Source organism: Saxophila tyrrhenica (genome assembly GCF_035928015.1).
Source record: "Saxophila tyrrhenica strain CCFEE 5935 chromosome Unknown scaffold_4, whole genome shotgun sequence".
Lineage (NCBI taxonomy): Eukaryota > Fungi > Ascomycota > Dothideomycetes > Mycosphaerellales > Extremaceae > Saxophila > Saxophila tyrrhenica.
Genome location: NW_027041736.1, coordinates 1,008,082 through 1,022,703, shown reverse-complemented (window position 1 = coordinate 1,022,703; position 14,622 = coordinate 1,008,082). Strand labels below are relative to the sequence as shown.

Genomic DNA, 14,622 nt, shown 5'->3' with positions numbered 1-14,622 from the left:
ACAAACCCAATATCAACTCTGTGCGCTGTCACCGCTGCCTGTGCGGAAGCACGTGGACAACAATAATATTATGCATGCCGGCCGTCGAAGCGGCGAACCTCGTCTAAGGCTATGAGGCTTGCTGGAGCCGTGGCCAGGCGCAGAAAGCCTCCGCTCGCTACATTAGCAGAGCGCGAATATGGCCAGTAGACAGCCGCTTGACGCAGGTCCGGCGAATAACAACTGCTGCCCTGCATGTGAATGAAGCTAACATGGGACGATTGGACCGCGGATGCAGGTTTGGCTGCAGCTGCGACTCTGACTCCTCGCAAAAACGGTCTGTGCTTGCGGTTTCGTCCTGAAATGGAAGTAGACGTTGTCGCACGTGATTGACACCGGCATCGCTTCATGGCCTGCCAGGTTCTCGGAGAAGAAGTCGCACCTGAAAGCAGATACATTATTTTTCTACGGACCAGCTAGACAGTAACAATGGACTGTGTGGTCATCGCTAACCTCTAACAGTGCTCCTGAGGTGTAGCCATGTAAATCATGGCATAGCCAAAGCTCGTACTCTCAGGGCCACAGCCTTGTCACGCCCAACTCTCCTTCCTTACAGCCTCGTTGGCTCTCAGACTAAGTGTATTATACCAAGGTAGGTGAGATCGTTTCTCCGTCCATTTTCCACAGTCAAGACAACAGAATGTGGCTCATCAATACCCGAACCCGGCAGCTAGAAGAATTTCAAAGCGAGCGAGAAGTGAAATATGCCATCCTCTCCCATACATGGGGAACCGACGAGGTCTCTTTCCGAGAGATGAACACCTTTTCCTCCGTCGGGAACAAGCGCAGGTATCAGAAGATACTCGTTACCTGCAACCAAGCACTGCAGGACGGGCTCTCCTATGCTTGGCTGGACAGTGTCTGCATCGATAAGTCTAGTTCGGCAGAGCTTTCCGAGGCGGTCAACAGCATGTGGCGGTGGTATGAGGCAGCCGAAGAGTGCGATGTATGGCTCGAGGATGTGCCGGCCTCGCAAGCTGAAAAGCAAGCAGTAGACGCCGAGGAGAGGGAGCATGATCTGTCCTGCTTTGTGGGTGCATCGGCTAAAGCGCTCTTCCGTAAAGCACGATGGTTCACTCGGGGATGGACACTGCAAGAGCTTCTCGCTCCACGTCGCCTGCAGTTCTATGATCAAGGATGGTCTTGGATCGGCTCTCGCAGCATGCTGAGTCCCCTTCTCCACGAGATTACAACGATACCCTTACCGCTACTCGAAGGAGGAGATTCTTCTTGCCGCATCGGAGATCTTCTCGGGGAATACAGCATCGCGCAGCGCATGTCTTGGGCGTCAAAGAGGAGCACGACCCGGTTGGAAGACCGAGCCTATTCGCTGCTCGGGATATTCGACGTCAACATGCCGCTGCTATACGGCGAAGGATCGAGAGCATTTATGCGGCTGCAAGAGCATATCATGATGAGCTCGACGGACCAGTCAATCTTTGCATGGACTGCAAACGTCGATGCCAACTCGGACCAGCTCCTCGCACAGTCACCAGCGGGCTTCGAAGGCTGTTCTGACGTGCATGCCACCTCGAACTGGCATCCGACTGAGACATATGAGCCCACAAATCGTGGCATACGGATCTCACTCCCGCTGGTAAGACTAACAAAAAAGGACTACAGGCGCTGCACGTCAGACCTCTCAAAGGATTTCGATATCTGGGACCGCTGGGCAGCTGAACTCAACTGCATGAAAGGCACGCAGACCCTGTACCTGATATTGTCTAGAGTACCGCTTCTCCCGGAGCTCAGGGACGGATATCATGAGTATACGGTGGTACCCATCGGCCCCAATCGCCTTTTGACGGCCCCGCAGCACTTTGCTCGCGCGCGAAAACAGTCGATGACAATTTGGAGCAGCTGGCGATCGCATGCGTTGAGTAGGCTTTAGTCAGATAGGAGCTGTAGGCCAGGTAATCTGGCCTTTGAAACTTCAGGACCGCACACAGGGAGTCTCAGATCAAGCAAGTGCCAGACATGCTAAGATCCATCTGCTCATGAGGTGGATCTGTGTATCACGCGCGGAGATCTCAAGTCTCGTACGTGCCTCATGGGGCTTAGATTCACTCAAGTACCATTGTCATGTATTCCCACAACCGCACTCCCCAGAACCGCCCCCCCAACCACCCACGCCGGCCACCAAACCCCCCAAACCACCAACCCCGTCCACACACCCTGCGCCACCCACCCCCTCGCCATCTCCACCAACAAACCGTCCAGCCCTAACCTCCCCAAACCCATCCAATTCTCCGGATCGATCAAACCCGGCAGTCCGGAAGCCACAACGTATAACACCACCGGCGGCGAGATGAGGAAGTAAAGCGCCGCGCTTGGCAGCACAACTACAAGCGACGCGACGAAAGCTTGCGCGTCGTCGACTGTTCGTTCTTGCTTCAGTGACCCGGTGGTGAAGAGGCGTGGTAGCGGGCGCAGGAAGGAGAGCGGAGCGCAGAGGAGGCCGATGATGAAGGCGAGGCTGAAGTTGATGGTGGCGAGCATGCTGAGAGTGGCGCCGAGGAAGAGGAGGGAGAAGGATTGCAGGATTTTGATTTGTTGGGTTGGGAGGCGGGAGAGTTGGAGGGAGAGGTAGAAGGGTAGGAGGAGGGTGGCCAGGGCGATAAAGTGGAAGGCCGAGGTGAGGTACTGTGCAGAGTGTTAGTCACTGTAAGGAAGTGGTTGACAGGGTGGAGAGACTCACAGAACGATTGAGATTGTTCAAGAGGTACAGCGGCACCAGGCCCGCCAAGTGGACGCTCAACAGGATGGTGGCGGGGAGGAATATCTTTCTTTCCGCCGCAACGAGATCTGATTTTGGAACCAACGCCAGATCGTCGCCATCGCTGACGAGCTCCATCTTCTTCTCGGTCGCTTTTTTTCCATCCTTGCCCAGCTGCTCGTCACCCTTCGACGCCTTACCACTCTGCACCCAAAGCGCCAAAGCCGAGATGGTGAAACTGCCGGCGATGATCATGGCAGCTGGGAGATAATTCCCAATACTCACGAATCGATTCGTGTTCAGTAGAATGTAGAAGAAGAAACTCTGATGCAGGTGCTCGAGCAGATTATTGAGGCTCCGTACCAGACTTTCTGTTGCACGACCAAGGCTCATCTCATCGTGCCAACCGTCTCCCACTGTACGTAGAGTGACCGCGTCAACGTGATACGGCATGAACGCGCTGTGCGGTCCTGTGGCGTGGCCGGCCGATTGCGTGAGCAAGCCTTTGGTGAGGGTCAGGAGGCGGTCGGAGTATGTGTCGAAATGGTGGACAGTGTTGTGAAGGACACAGCCGATGCCCATCTGGCTGTTCGCAACGGATACAGCGGTGTTAAGAAGATCGAGATTGGGCAAGGCGCCGTTGATGCCGTCGTACAGCACATCGAGTTTTTCGAATCGTTGGCCCCAAGGTCCAGCTGGGTAGTCCAGCGCCACAGCGCCCTGCAGAGCACCTGCTTTGATCGGTAAGGCGCTGATATTCCGACTCGAGGTGGCGATGGAAGAAGTGCTGTGGTAGGCTGACACCCACGCCTCGGGTCCGTATGTGCTGTCGTCTGTGATGAGGAGAATAATGTCTTTACTCCAGATACTCCAGCGCTTGAAGTACCGCACCAGACTTAGAGCCAGCGCGACACCAGAGTAATTGATCTGCCCATCGAAGTTCCTCCATGCCGCCATCAGCACCATCGCCTCTGTAGCATCCGCCCTCGGGCCCTGCAATAGCCCATAGACATTCATCCCCTTAATCTCCTCCCCTGCAACAGTCCAGCTATATTCCTGCGTCGCAGCCTTTAGCCCAATCGAGCGCATCTCATGCTCCAGGCCAAATATTCTGTCATGGTCGCTGCGTTCGGACAAGTGCCAGACTTCCTGCCTGTAGGCCCGGAAAATGTTGTGTTCGCTGCCGCCAAAGTAGGTGTGGACTTGGCCAGGCAGAATGGCGTTCTCGGAGATGTATGTGCTGCGGGAGTACTCGTTCAAGGGAAGCAGGAGCAGCCATACGACGCCGACTACTATGCAGAGAGCGGAAAGGTAGGGCGGGAGCTTGAGGAGGACTGGGGAGCGGCGGAGGGCGAGGAGGCGCGTTGCTGGTGGACATATGTCAGCAACGTGACATGTTGATCAGGGTATAGGACTTACATAGCGCCATTGTACTGCTGCTATCGCCGTAGCATCGCTGGTGTGTTGAAGATGTCGTCAAGATTGTCAATGAATACGGCTACCCAAATATTGATTAACCTCCCCGACGCGAGTCGCGACTTCCCCGGAGACCAGCGGAAATAAGGCGATCGACTTCGAGATGGGACTCACGCGACACCCTTGAACACTCTCGACAGCGGCGCGAGCAACAGACGCAGACTCGGCGCAGAGGAGGTCGGACAACAGCAGCAGCTTGTCGATGGCGTACAACATCCCCGACGTCCGACGCATCCGCAGCTACTTCCTCCGCCTCCCTCTCGCTACGCGCCTCCTCCTCCTCGTCCTCACCGGCTTCTACATCGCCGTCGCCATCCGCCCCGAACTCGAGCAGTGGGGAGCGCTGATACCGCAGGAGATCAACTTGACGACACGTGAGCCAACCCTACAGACCCGTACACATATATCCATGCTAACGGGTGTGAAGTCTACCGCCTAAACACCTACCCCCTCCTCCACAAATCCCTCCCCCACTACCTCCTCAACACCCTCACCCTCCTCCCGCTCCTCGAGCGCTTCGAGTCCGACCACGGCACCATCGTCACCCTCCTCCTCTTCACCGGCTCCTTCGGCTACCTGCCAGGCGGCCTCTACACGCTCCTCGAGCGCTACGTCTTCCACTCCAACACCTCCGCTTTAGGGGCCAGCGTCTGGGTCTTCCTGCTCCTCGCCTCGGAGTCGATCAAAACGTACCGCGCGAATCCGAATTTCCAGATACTGGATGTGCGGATCCCAACGTGGACGACTCCGCTCATTTTTATCCTTATTGTGAGCTTCTTGGTGCCGCATACGAGTTTCCTGGGACATATCTGTGGCGCGGCGACGGGGTATCTGTGGGGGCTGGGGTATATACGGTTTTTGGCGCCGAGTGAGAAGATTCTGCGGTGGATTGAAGGGAAGTTGAATTTGTTGGGCAGAATTCCGCATTATGTGAGTGTGGATCAGAAGACGTATGGGCGGTATGGGGTGCTGCCGAGTACGAGTGCGGGAGGTGCTGGGGTGGCGAGGGTGGGAAGTATGCAGGAAGGTATTTTGGCGGGAGGGGGTGGAGCGCCACTGAGGCCGATGACGCCGGCGGGAGGGCAGAGGTTGGGCGGTTGATGAAGGGGTAAGGCGTGTATAAATAGATGTTGTACTATTGAATCAAAAGATCGCTTGCATATCCACTCTGCTCTTCGCGTTGCGCCATGTTTGGGCAGACCATGCAGAAAACGGAGTATGGCATAACAGACTTTAGAATACCAGACTTGAAAGGGATTGAGTTTAGTATCCTCGATTGAGGGTCATTACATGCAGTGCCCGCTCGCCATGCGTCCCTTAGCTACCACCAATCGTACACCCTCGCTAATGCCGGAAAGCAATCCCAGCATCATAGACAAAACGAACGCCATCCCATGAGCGAGGCAGAGCCATCACGGCAGACGCCATGCAATCGCTCCATCCCATACACCGCCATAGCAATAACACATATCTCTCCATAGCAAAGAAGCACCCAGCAAGTCCTCAAAACAGCAGTTCCGGTGGGTGTTTTCATGGCATATAATAATGCCATCGTCCACGGTAATCCCATCGTGCATAGGTACAGTTGTAATAGAACGCTCGCCGTCGTCGATCACACCGTCCTGTCCCCTGCATCCCGGGTGGGCGCACGTATCGTTCGAATGAGTATTGTCGCTGATGCTGATGCACGAGAGGAGATTCTTTCCGAGCGGGCGTTTGGCCGTCCTAAGCCATCGTGCCGGTCGACTGTTGGTGGTAGAAGGCCGGCTGTTGCTGTTGTGGAGTGGGCTGCACGAAACCTTGCTGAGTCGTCGTCGTCGTATTCGCGGCACCGTTCGTCGCAGCAGTCGTCGCAGTCGCAGTCGCAGTCGTGGTCGAGTTCCCCGCAGCTTGCCCACCCATCCCAGCAGCCCTCTCACGCTCCGCCTTCTCTAGCTCCAATCTCTCCCGATCCGCCTTCGTGATGCGAGGCTTCCTAGGCGCACTCGTGCCTCTAGTCCCACGTGCCCTTGCCCTCGTCGACGGTGCCGCCTCCCTGGCCTTCGTGTCCGCCAGCGAAGCATGCGTAGTCGAGGTATTCGCACTCCTTGCACCCCTCCCACCCCTCGAACCTCTCCCACCGCGAGCTCTAGTCGGCGCACTCGTTTCGATCTGGGGCTGCTCGCCTTCCGGAATGAGGGGGCCCGAGTAAACGAAGAAGCCATCCTTAGCCACAGCCGCCTGCTCCTGCCACGCCAGCTCCGTGTCGTCGATGAAGTCATCTTCCTTGTCGTACTCCTCCACCTTCTTGCGTCTCTTGCGTGGCTTCGGGCCGTCTGCGCCAGTGTCCAGGCCGGTATTGCTCTGTCCGTCTTCCATGCCGCCCATCTCCACGTTGCTGTCCCCTTCGGCCTCGCTCAAAAGATCCACACTCATCTCGTCCCCGTCTGCGGTGCCGGCGAACTTGTTTGCTTCAGCAGACATGCGCAGCATCATCTCGCGGTGCGCGGCAGCACGTGGGTTGACGGCATCACGACCGTACTTCTTCGCAATCTCCTGAGCGATGTTGACCGTGTTTCCGCCGGCTGGGTTGAGCGGGATGTGGATGTCGATGTTCACTCCTTTGCGCGTGGTAGGCTCGGAGGTGGAGGGTCCGCCGAAGAGGTCAGAGCTGGATAGCAGGCCGCTGCCGGTTCCCTTCGGCACTTGCGCAGGCGGTGGAGTTGGACGAGCGGCTTTGGGTGTGGGTGAAGAAGATGATTTCGATTTGGGCGCTTTCTTGGCTGCCTGGTTGGCGCAGTATGGTAGGCGGTCCAGATCCATCGCGCCGTCAAAGTTGGCCATCGTGGACGGTTTGGTGAATGGTGGTGAAGGTCGCGGCTGTGGTGGTGAGGCCATGGATGCGGTCGGCTTTTGTGGCGACTGAATCTGTTGAGATGTCAAAGAAGGTGGCTGCATGTTTGCGTGAGGTGAGTTCATTGTCGCAGAGGCTGACGCCTTTATTGTTGGAGGTGGATCGATCAGGCTGGAAATTGCTGGTGAAGCAGATGCTCGATTGGCATGTGGTGAAGCTTGTGCCGACGCGGTGACGTTGTTAGGATTGGGTGGTGGCGGTGGATAGGAGGCTCTGGTTGAACCGCGGATGGGGTCGTAGTTCTGGCCGCTGGAGAATGGTCGTGGAGACTGTGCTTTCGAAAACGATGGCGGAATGCTGCTGTAAGTCATACTGTCGGAGGCGCGATGTTGTGGTTGTAGAGGTGCGGCAGCGTTTGAGGATGAGTTGGCTGGTTGCTGATACGATCCAACCATCTCGGTCAAGGTCGATTGACGAGGTGCGGTAGATGCTTCAGCAGGCTCGACCTTGGTTTCGACCTTCTGCTTCTTGCGTGACGCGGCCGGCTTGTCGTCGTTTGCGCCTGCAGTCTTGACTTTGGGTTCCCGGGGCTTTCGTGGTTTCTTCTCCTTGGGCTTGTCGTCGACGATGGGTTTGCCGTCAAGTCCGACTTCTTTTTTCTTTCGTTGCCTTTTAGGCTTCTCCGGCGCATTGCCATTCGCAGTAGTAGTAGATGTTTTGCTGTTCGTAGCTGTCGCAGTTGTGTTGGTAGAGAGTCGCCCGGGAGTTGCCGAAGCTGCTGCAACAACACCTTCTGCAAATTTCCCGGGGTTGGATTGGGATGGGCGAGCAACTTCGATAGTATCGTGGATCGCATGGTTTTGCGGGGGTGAATTCGGAGGGGACGACATTGACGATGAACTCCGACCGTCAAACTCCGGAGGGACTTTCAGGTTGTGGTTCAGCGACGGCGGATCCATGGAGGTGAATTGGATACAATAACGCCAAGACAGTGGTAGAAAGTATTTGCAGGCACCAGCGACGAATTGGCGCAGTTCTTCACTGCAGTTTGGAGTCGAAAGAGCTCAATCGAGGTTTTGGCGCATGTCGAAGTGGCTGGCCAATCCGGAGCGAGCTTAAGGCGGCGGCGGATGCCTTCAACGTCGCAAAATCGTGGGAGAAGACGACGACGACAGTACTCGCCAACACACGCCGCAATGTGATGTGAACACGCTCGTTGTAGTCGTCAAAGTGTTGCTGTGAGTGCTGTGGATCGATTGGTGACCTCGGCGACGGTTTTGTGATGGCCGGAAGACCCCTTTTGATGCCGAACAGATTGACGACGTTGCAGACGACAATGAGTGAGAAGTAAAGAAGCAAAAGGCTTCACGAAAGTGGGTGGTGAAGGAGATATGTGAAAGCGCGGCGACGGCAGCAGCCAGAGAATCTCCAGCGAGACCAAGCAAAGCAGCACGAGGGCACTCACACATTTGGCACTAAAGCCGCATCAACGGCTCCTCGCTCTCCTAAAACATGACACCACGAACCGAGACGAGACGGACGAGCCAGAGCCAAAGGCCAGCAGCGACCCCGGAAGGCGCGTGGTGGAAACTCACTGGCACCGCTCCTTTGGGGTGTGTCCAGTGATTTGCTTTGCAGAAATGCTGAGGCCTGACTGGCCTCGGAATCGACTCGCCGGGGCAGGGCTGCGCCAAATATGAATATTATACAGATCTACCCTGCTGTCTATAACAACTGACATCATGTGTCTTCATGTGGATGGGTATTGATCCCCGCGACCTCCAAATAACGTTGTTGCTGCAGACTGCTCGTACTTGTGCGCGTTCCATTGGGTTCCTCCATTGATCTTCTCGTTTCTCAGGATCGCATCTAACGACAGGATCCGTGCTTCCGGATGCTTGTGGAAGGGAGAAGAACAATGCCTCTGATCGATATACCTCACAACGCATGAAAAACGGTTGTACCATTTGTGATTAGTCATTTACAATTCATTAAGTGCCGATGTTGATATGCAATGTTGGTGATGTAGAGGTGAAAGCATAGCACGTCGAACTCTTATAGCAGACCCCTGCGGCTAAACCCCGCGCTAGCATCCCGCCTCAACCTTAAATTTTAGTTAGAACCTCTGCCGAAGCTATTTTGAAACATCCACGCTTTCCTTGAAGATGATGCGAGGTGAGAGGTTTGAGATCGATATCGATGGCGATCAACATGGGGAGTCACAGCAAAAGAGCGCGCCCATGCCAGGCGCACTCGTGGCGGATGTTCTGGAACGAAAGCCAGGGGCGCCTTCACCTCCGAGTGCTCCCTCGCTGAAGAACAAGACTGGATTCCCTGAGCATCGCAAACGAAAGGTCGAGAGTAGATTCAAGCAGCGGAGCGCAGTGAGGGATGATCAGTTCAATTCGAAAGAGGCGCCATCAGAAGATCGGCTAGGACCTTCTCGTCTTGCTGCTCCAGCAGTCCAGGATGTCGATGGTGGCGAGGCGAAGACCTGGGAGGAGGAAGAAAAGGAGCGGATCGATGCTGAAAACACTCAGAAACTCGCTGGGATGTCCGCGCAGGAGATCGAGGAGGAACAGCGAGAACTGATGAACAGCCTTGGACCTGCCATGATACAGCGCTTGCTTCAGAGGTCGAACATCAACAGTGGCGGGACCGAAGCAGATTTGTCTAGGCGAAACGCAGCTGAGCCACCGAAGAGTAACACTAAGAATGCAGCGCCGAAGAAAGTCTCGTTCGCCGCGCCAGCAGTTGTCGAAGACCGGGCGGAGGTGGAAGAGCGCGAAGTAGACGCTGTCGAAAATGTCGAGGACCACGATGACCAAGCAGTTGAAGCTTTGCCGCACGACAGCGTACACTTCCCGCGACCGAATCAGCCTCCAGACCTGAATCCAGAATCGGAAACGTTTCTGGACGATTTGCATCAGAAGTACTTCCCGTCCCTCCCTTCAGATCCAGGCAAGCTGGAATGGATGCAGTCCTCCAAGTCATCAAAGAACAACTACGACCCATCAGCCGCCGCCCTGAACCCTAAAGACCTTCGCTTCTCTTTCAAAGGCGAACTCATTGCGCCACGTACAGCCTCTCAAATTCCAGTCTCCGCTGGTCTACATCACCATGGCGACGCTCCAGAAGCGGCTGGCTACACCATCTCCGAATTGGTCCACCTCGGACATTCCAGCTTCGCACCACAGCGATGCATCGCATTCCAGACCCTCGGACGTTTGCTGTACCGACTCGGCAAGGGCGAGTTTGGAGATTCTGGCGAGCCGGGTGCAGGTACGGAGGGCTCTGAGGACACTTTTGGAGCGTTGGCGCGCGGAATCTGGAGGGAGGTGGATAAGGAGAAGGTCATTGAGATGTTGGTGATGGAGAGTGAGGGGAGGGGGATCGATCGAGGAAAGCATGTTAGTGCGAAGGCTTATGCTACGGAGGCGGTTTGGCTGTGGCAGAGGGGTGGGGGGAGGAGTTGGAAGGCGGAGTAGACAATGATATACCAGAGCGAGTACTGTACAAAACATGATATCAAGCAATGTTATCGGAGCCATATGTCTCAACCACAGTCCCTATACATGTATTTGACTTGCACCTGGTTCAAATCACTGCACGTGCATTTGAAGTATGCACCGCCACATTTGAACGCCTCACGCAAATCCTGTGCCAAGAGCCCGCTGCTGAAGCTTTCGCTCGAACTTCACTTCAGAGCCTCGTGCGTTACTTGGTCCATTTGAACGTCTCAAGCCAATACGAAATTTTTGCTGTTATTCGTGGGCGCATAGGAAGCTGCTAGTGGTTGCCAGGCGGTGAAGGACGCGGCGAGATGGCGGAAGCACTGGAGGAGGCCGGCGGAGGCGTGTCGGCGACGTTGAAGGACCTCTTTTCGGGCGCTGTGGGAGGTGTTGCGCAGGTGCTTATAGGTACGGCTATCCAGACGTGACCATTTCTTATGCAGTTGGCTTGATGTCCTCCTCAAAGGTTCCGAACGTGGTTTTCTCGGACCTTGGGAGAGCAAGTTCAAAGACATCTGATACACAAGCTAACCGTTGAACAGGTCAACCATTCGGTAAGACAACCAATACCTGTAGATAGGTACTACCCGGACACGCCTCTCTAACACTACCCCAGACATAGTAAAAGTGCGCCTCCAAACCACCACCACCCACCCTAACGCCCTCTCCTGCGCCACCAGCATCCTCCGCAACGAAGGCGCCACCGCCTTCTACAAAGGCACCCTCACTCCGCTCATCGGCATCGGCGCCTGCGTCTCCGTCCAGTTCGGCGGCTTCAACTACGCTCGCCGCGCGTTCGAGGCCCGCAATGCCGCTGCCGAAGGCAAAACCATCTCAGACATTGAAGCCAGCCCGCAGCCCCTCTCGTACGGACAGTACTATGCCTCTGGAGCTTTCGCAGGTGTGGTGAACACCGTGCTCTCGTCGCCCATCGAGCATATCCGCATCAGGTTGCAGACGCAACCACATGGCGCAAATAGGCTGTACGCCGGGCCGCTGGATTGTATAGCTAAACTCTCCCGCAGTCCGAGCATACCCCTGGGTCTGTACCGCGGGACTTCAGTGACCTTGCTGCGTGAGGCACAGGCGTATGGATGCTGGTTCTTGACGTTCGAGTATCTGATGCAAAACGATGCAAAGCGCAATGGCCTCGTTCGGAAAGAGATTCCAACCTGGAAGATCGCGCTGTACGGCGGTATTGCGGGCGAGATGCTGTGGATTTCTTCATACCCTTTCGATGTGATCAAGTCGAAGATGCAGACGGATGAGTGGGGAGAGAAGCAGCGGTACAAGAGTATGCGCGACGCGTTTGCGCAGACGTGGAAGCAGGAGGGCGCGGTTGGGTTCTGGAGAGGGATTGGACCGACGTTGCTGAGAGCGATGCCGGTCAGTGCTGGGACCTTTGCAGTGGTGGAATTGATGATGCGTTTAATCACTTGAGGGGGTGCGAGTCATCGGAAGGTAACTTGGAAAGTACATGTAATGCTGTACAAAGGCTCGATGAATTGCCGTACCATGATGGCATGACTCCTGTATTTGGGTATCTTCGTTCATGTGCATGTAAAAACAACCACTTCACAGCAGGCCCCGTCACGCAGTGTTCCACCTCCCACCGCCCGGATCCACAATCCTAACGCTCCCGTCGCTCGTCCGTTCCCGCTGCCTTGCCTCGCGACGAGCGCTCTTGCGGGCTTTATATTGGTGTCTCCCTGGTGGATCGATATCATTGGAAAGGTCGGCAGACACCAGGGGCTCGGAGCTCGCAAATGGCTGGAAGGTGACCTGGTCTTTCTGTTCCAGTTCCGTCGTCTGCACTCTCATATAATGCTGAGTCAACCTCCTTCCTGGAAGCCCTTCGACGTCAATTGCTTTGGGAGGAGGAACGCGCTTCATCCAGTCTTTCTGCCACAGCTGACGATTGTGGAGCCAGTATTTGCCATCCTGGTCCTGCCGTATGCCGGGGCGATAGCCTTTGGCTTGCAACACAAGGTTCCAGTGCTCGAACACCATGCGATCGACTTCAACCGCTGTTCCCTCTCCCTCAACTCCCTCAATCACGCCGATGACATACCGCACCTGTGCTTTGCTCAAACGTCTTGTTTCCTGTAGCGGACGAATGATCCCGGCCTTGACCATTGCTCGGGATAACATGGGCGAAATTGGCGCAGAGCGATCATTCAAGAATCTGAAACATTCCCAAACACGCCGAAAAGCCATGCGAGGGCTGATGTATGTCGAGGATGCCCAGGCATAAGCGACTTTGTGCACTGTCTCAACATGCTCTGGGGTGAGGGCATTCCGTTTGCGCCAACGTAGTTCGAGCGGGACCTTGTCATCGGAAGTGGAGCGGCAGAGGATCCGCCAGATCCTGTCTTGATGTATCTGAGGGGCTTCCTCAATAAGCTTCACCGGTAGATCGTAGCATATCCGCAGAGGTATGCTGGGCAGCGACTCGAAGACATAGAGTGCGTAGACCGGCAAGCCGGATGCGAGGAAGTGCTGCATAAGTTCCGTGGCAGTTTCGAGAGGAACAGGCTGATTGGTCTTCCTTCGGCGGAGGTTGATGAAGAGGTTTTTGGTCGTGCTATTGGGCTGTGTTGCAATGTATACGTCCACGATCTGCGCGACCACCTGGTGGTAGGGAAGCCCCTTACGTGACAATACGTCAATGAGGCCGTTGAGAACGTATGCATCATGTCTGGGGAGCTTGCTGAAGGCTTCATGGACAGCTTGCGCATCGACAGAGACGTTCGATAGCTGTGGGTCATGTGGTTGGAAGCGCTTGAATGTCTTCATCGCGAACATCGTAGCTTGTTCGCGAGCTGTGTCTTCGGCAGAGCTATCCGGTGCTGACACGTTTGCTGACGCAGTAAACCTGGGTACCCAATGACGGAGCAATGCCCATCCGAACCGGTCCCTTAGCATGTCGCCAAAATGCTCAGGAAAGTCAGATGGTTCGAAGCGCTGAGCGAGCAGCTCATACACAGCATTCCATGGGTCTTCGACGTTGTCCTCGAGCACGCCAAGGTCTCTAGCGGGCCACACATGAGACAGCCACGACGTAATGGCCGAAATTTGTTCCCGCTTGTCCGTTGAGGATCCCAATATACACTCTGTAAGTTTCGGAAAGACAGCATGGACATTCCTTGGCAGCCGTACGAACATTGGCACCATCTCTCGACCGTCAGGCCGATCATAGATCAGGTACATGAACAGCTTCACGAGCTCTTCGACATGTATGTCCGACTCCCTCGCGCGAGACATGATGCTTCTTTTGATTGCAAGCCAAGATCGTTCCTCTATGTTGGACTTCGTTTCGAGCCATTGGAAGAGCCGCAAGGTGAGATGAGCTTCTGGCTCGTTCGAGGGACTGTCGAGGAAGGCAACCAGAGCTTGTATATCAGATTGTTCGAGTGTCTGCACATTCTCCAGTCGTTCGAGATGTGCTTCGAAGGCTTCTTTGCTCCTATCGATAGGGTCGGGTGGCAGCTTCAAGAAATCCTGTACCTTCTGGGCCTCAGTCGTGCCGTACGGTTGGTACGTCGCTTGCTCGTCGGTGCCATGTCGCTGTAGGTCTGCTCGCTCGGGCTCTTCCCGCAATGGGCGCGGTATTGGAGCCTCCCACTTCCAACCCCTCTCGAAATCCGGAGGTGGTGTTGCGCGACCTAGACCAAAGAGTGACCCAAAGTCAGCACCTGGCGGAGGTCCAGCACCATGCCCTATAGACTCCATGCCCATCCTCCTCTTCGACGATCGTCTCCGAGCCTCCAATGGCCCTGGAACGTTGCTGCCATGGCGTCTGTGGGCGTGGGAGACTCGAGCAATGCGGTGGAAGGCTTGCGCCAGGATCTCATCGGTGACCCAGACATGTTGCAGTGCTTGTGCCACAGTTCTGGGGTTACCACATGGCATGGACAAAGCAGCATTGGGTTCAGTGGGTGTTGGTATGTGAGCTGTTGCTGTGCAGCAATGAGCTGGTGAGGTCCGCCGCGGAGGAGCCAAGACAAAGTCAATCGACGACTTCGAGAAGACGACAATGTCTCCTT

The 14,622-nt window shown here is 55.5% G+C and overlaps 7 protein-coding genes across 7 annotated transcripts; 4 read left to right on the top strand and 3 right to left on the bottom strand.

Annotated features, from left to right (window-relative positions):
* Nucleotides 1–679: 679 nt before the first annotated feature.
* LTR77_003063 (uncharacterized protein) lies at nucleotides 680–1,806 on the top strand (the record flags this gene model as incomplete). Its single annotated transcript, XM_064800320.1, has 2 exons — nucleotides 680–1,636; nucleotides 1,768–1,806. 2 exons carry the CDS (start codon nucleotides 680–682, stop codon nucleotides 1,804–1,806), a joined length of 996 nt encoding a protein of 331 aa, XP_064661659.1.
* A 300-nt stretch (nucleotides 1,807–2,106) lies between these two features.
* Nucleotides 2,107–4,184, bottom strand: GAA1 (Glycosyl phosphatidyl inositol protein transamidase complex subunit; the record flags this gene model as incomplete). Its single annotated transcript, XM_064800319.1, has 3 exons — nucleotides 2,107–2,682; nucleotides 2,738–4,122; nucleotides 4,175–4,184. 3 exons carry the CDS (start codon nucleotides 4,182–4,184, stop codon nucleotides 2,107–2,109), a joined length of 1,971 nt encoding a protein of 656 aa, XP_064661658.1.
* A 249-nt stretch (nucleotides 4,185–4,433) lies between these two features.
* Nucleotides 4,434–5,332, top strand: RBD2 (putative rhomboid protease; the record flags this gene model as incomplete). Its single annotated transcript, XM_064800318.1, has 2 exons — nucleotides 4,434–4,605; nucleotides 4,659–5,332. The coding sequence occupies 2 exons, from the start codon at nucleotides 4,434–4,436 to the stop codon at nucleotides 5,330–5,332; spliced, it is 846 nt and encodes a 281-aa protein (XP_064661657.1).
* A 624-nt stretch (nucleotides 5,333–5,956) lies between these two features.
* Nucleotides 5,957–8,023, bottom strand: HPC2 (HIR complex subunit; the record flags this gene model as incomplete). The annotated part of the gene is made up of 1 exon (XM_064800317.1): nucleotides 5,957–8,023. One exon carries the CDS (start codon nucleotides 8,021–8,023, stop codon nucleotides 5,957–5,959), a length of 2,067 nt encoding a protein of 688 aa, XP_064661656.1.
* Nucleotides 8,024–9,304: 1,281 nt separating this feature from the next.
* On the top strand, nucleotides 9,305–10,552 carry LTR77_003059 (uncharacterized protein; the record flags this gene model as incomplete). The annotated part of the gene is made up of 1 exon (XM_064800316.1): nucleotides 9,305–10,552. The coding sequence occupies one exon, from the start codon at nucleotides 9,305–9,307 to the stop codon at nucleotides 10,550–10,552; it is 1,248 nt and encodes a 415-aa protein (XP_064661655.1).
* A 335-nt stretch (nucleotides 10,553–10,887) lies between these two features.
* YMC1 (carrier protein ymc1) lies at nucleotides 10,888–12,016 on the top strand (the record flags this gene model as incomplete). The annotated part of the gene is made up of 2 exons (XM_064800315.1): nucleotides 10,888–10,984; nucleotides 11,199–12,016. 2 exons carry the CDS (start codon nucleotides 10,888–10,890, stop codon nucleotides 12,014–12,016), a joined length of 915 nt encoding a protein of 304 aa, XP_064661654.1.
* A 150-nt stretch (nucleotides 12,017–12,166) lies between these two features.
* Nucleotides 12,167–14,488, bottom strand: LTR77_003057 (uncharacterized protein; the record flags this gene model as incomplete). The annotated part of the gene is made up of 2 exons (XM_064800314.1): nucleotides 12,167–13,689; nucleotides 13,759–14,488. The coding sequence occupies 2 exons, from the start codon at nucleotides 14,486–14,488 to the stop codon at nucleotides 12,167–12,169; spliced, it is 2,253 nt and encodes a 750-aa protein (XP_064661653.1).
* Nucleotides 14,489–14,622: the final 134 nt, after the last annotated feature.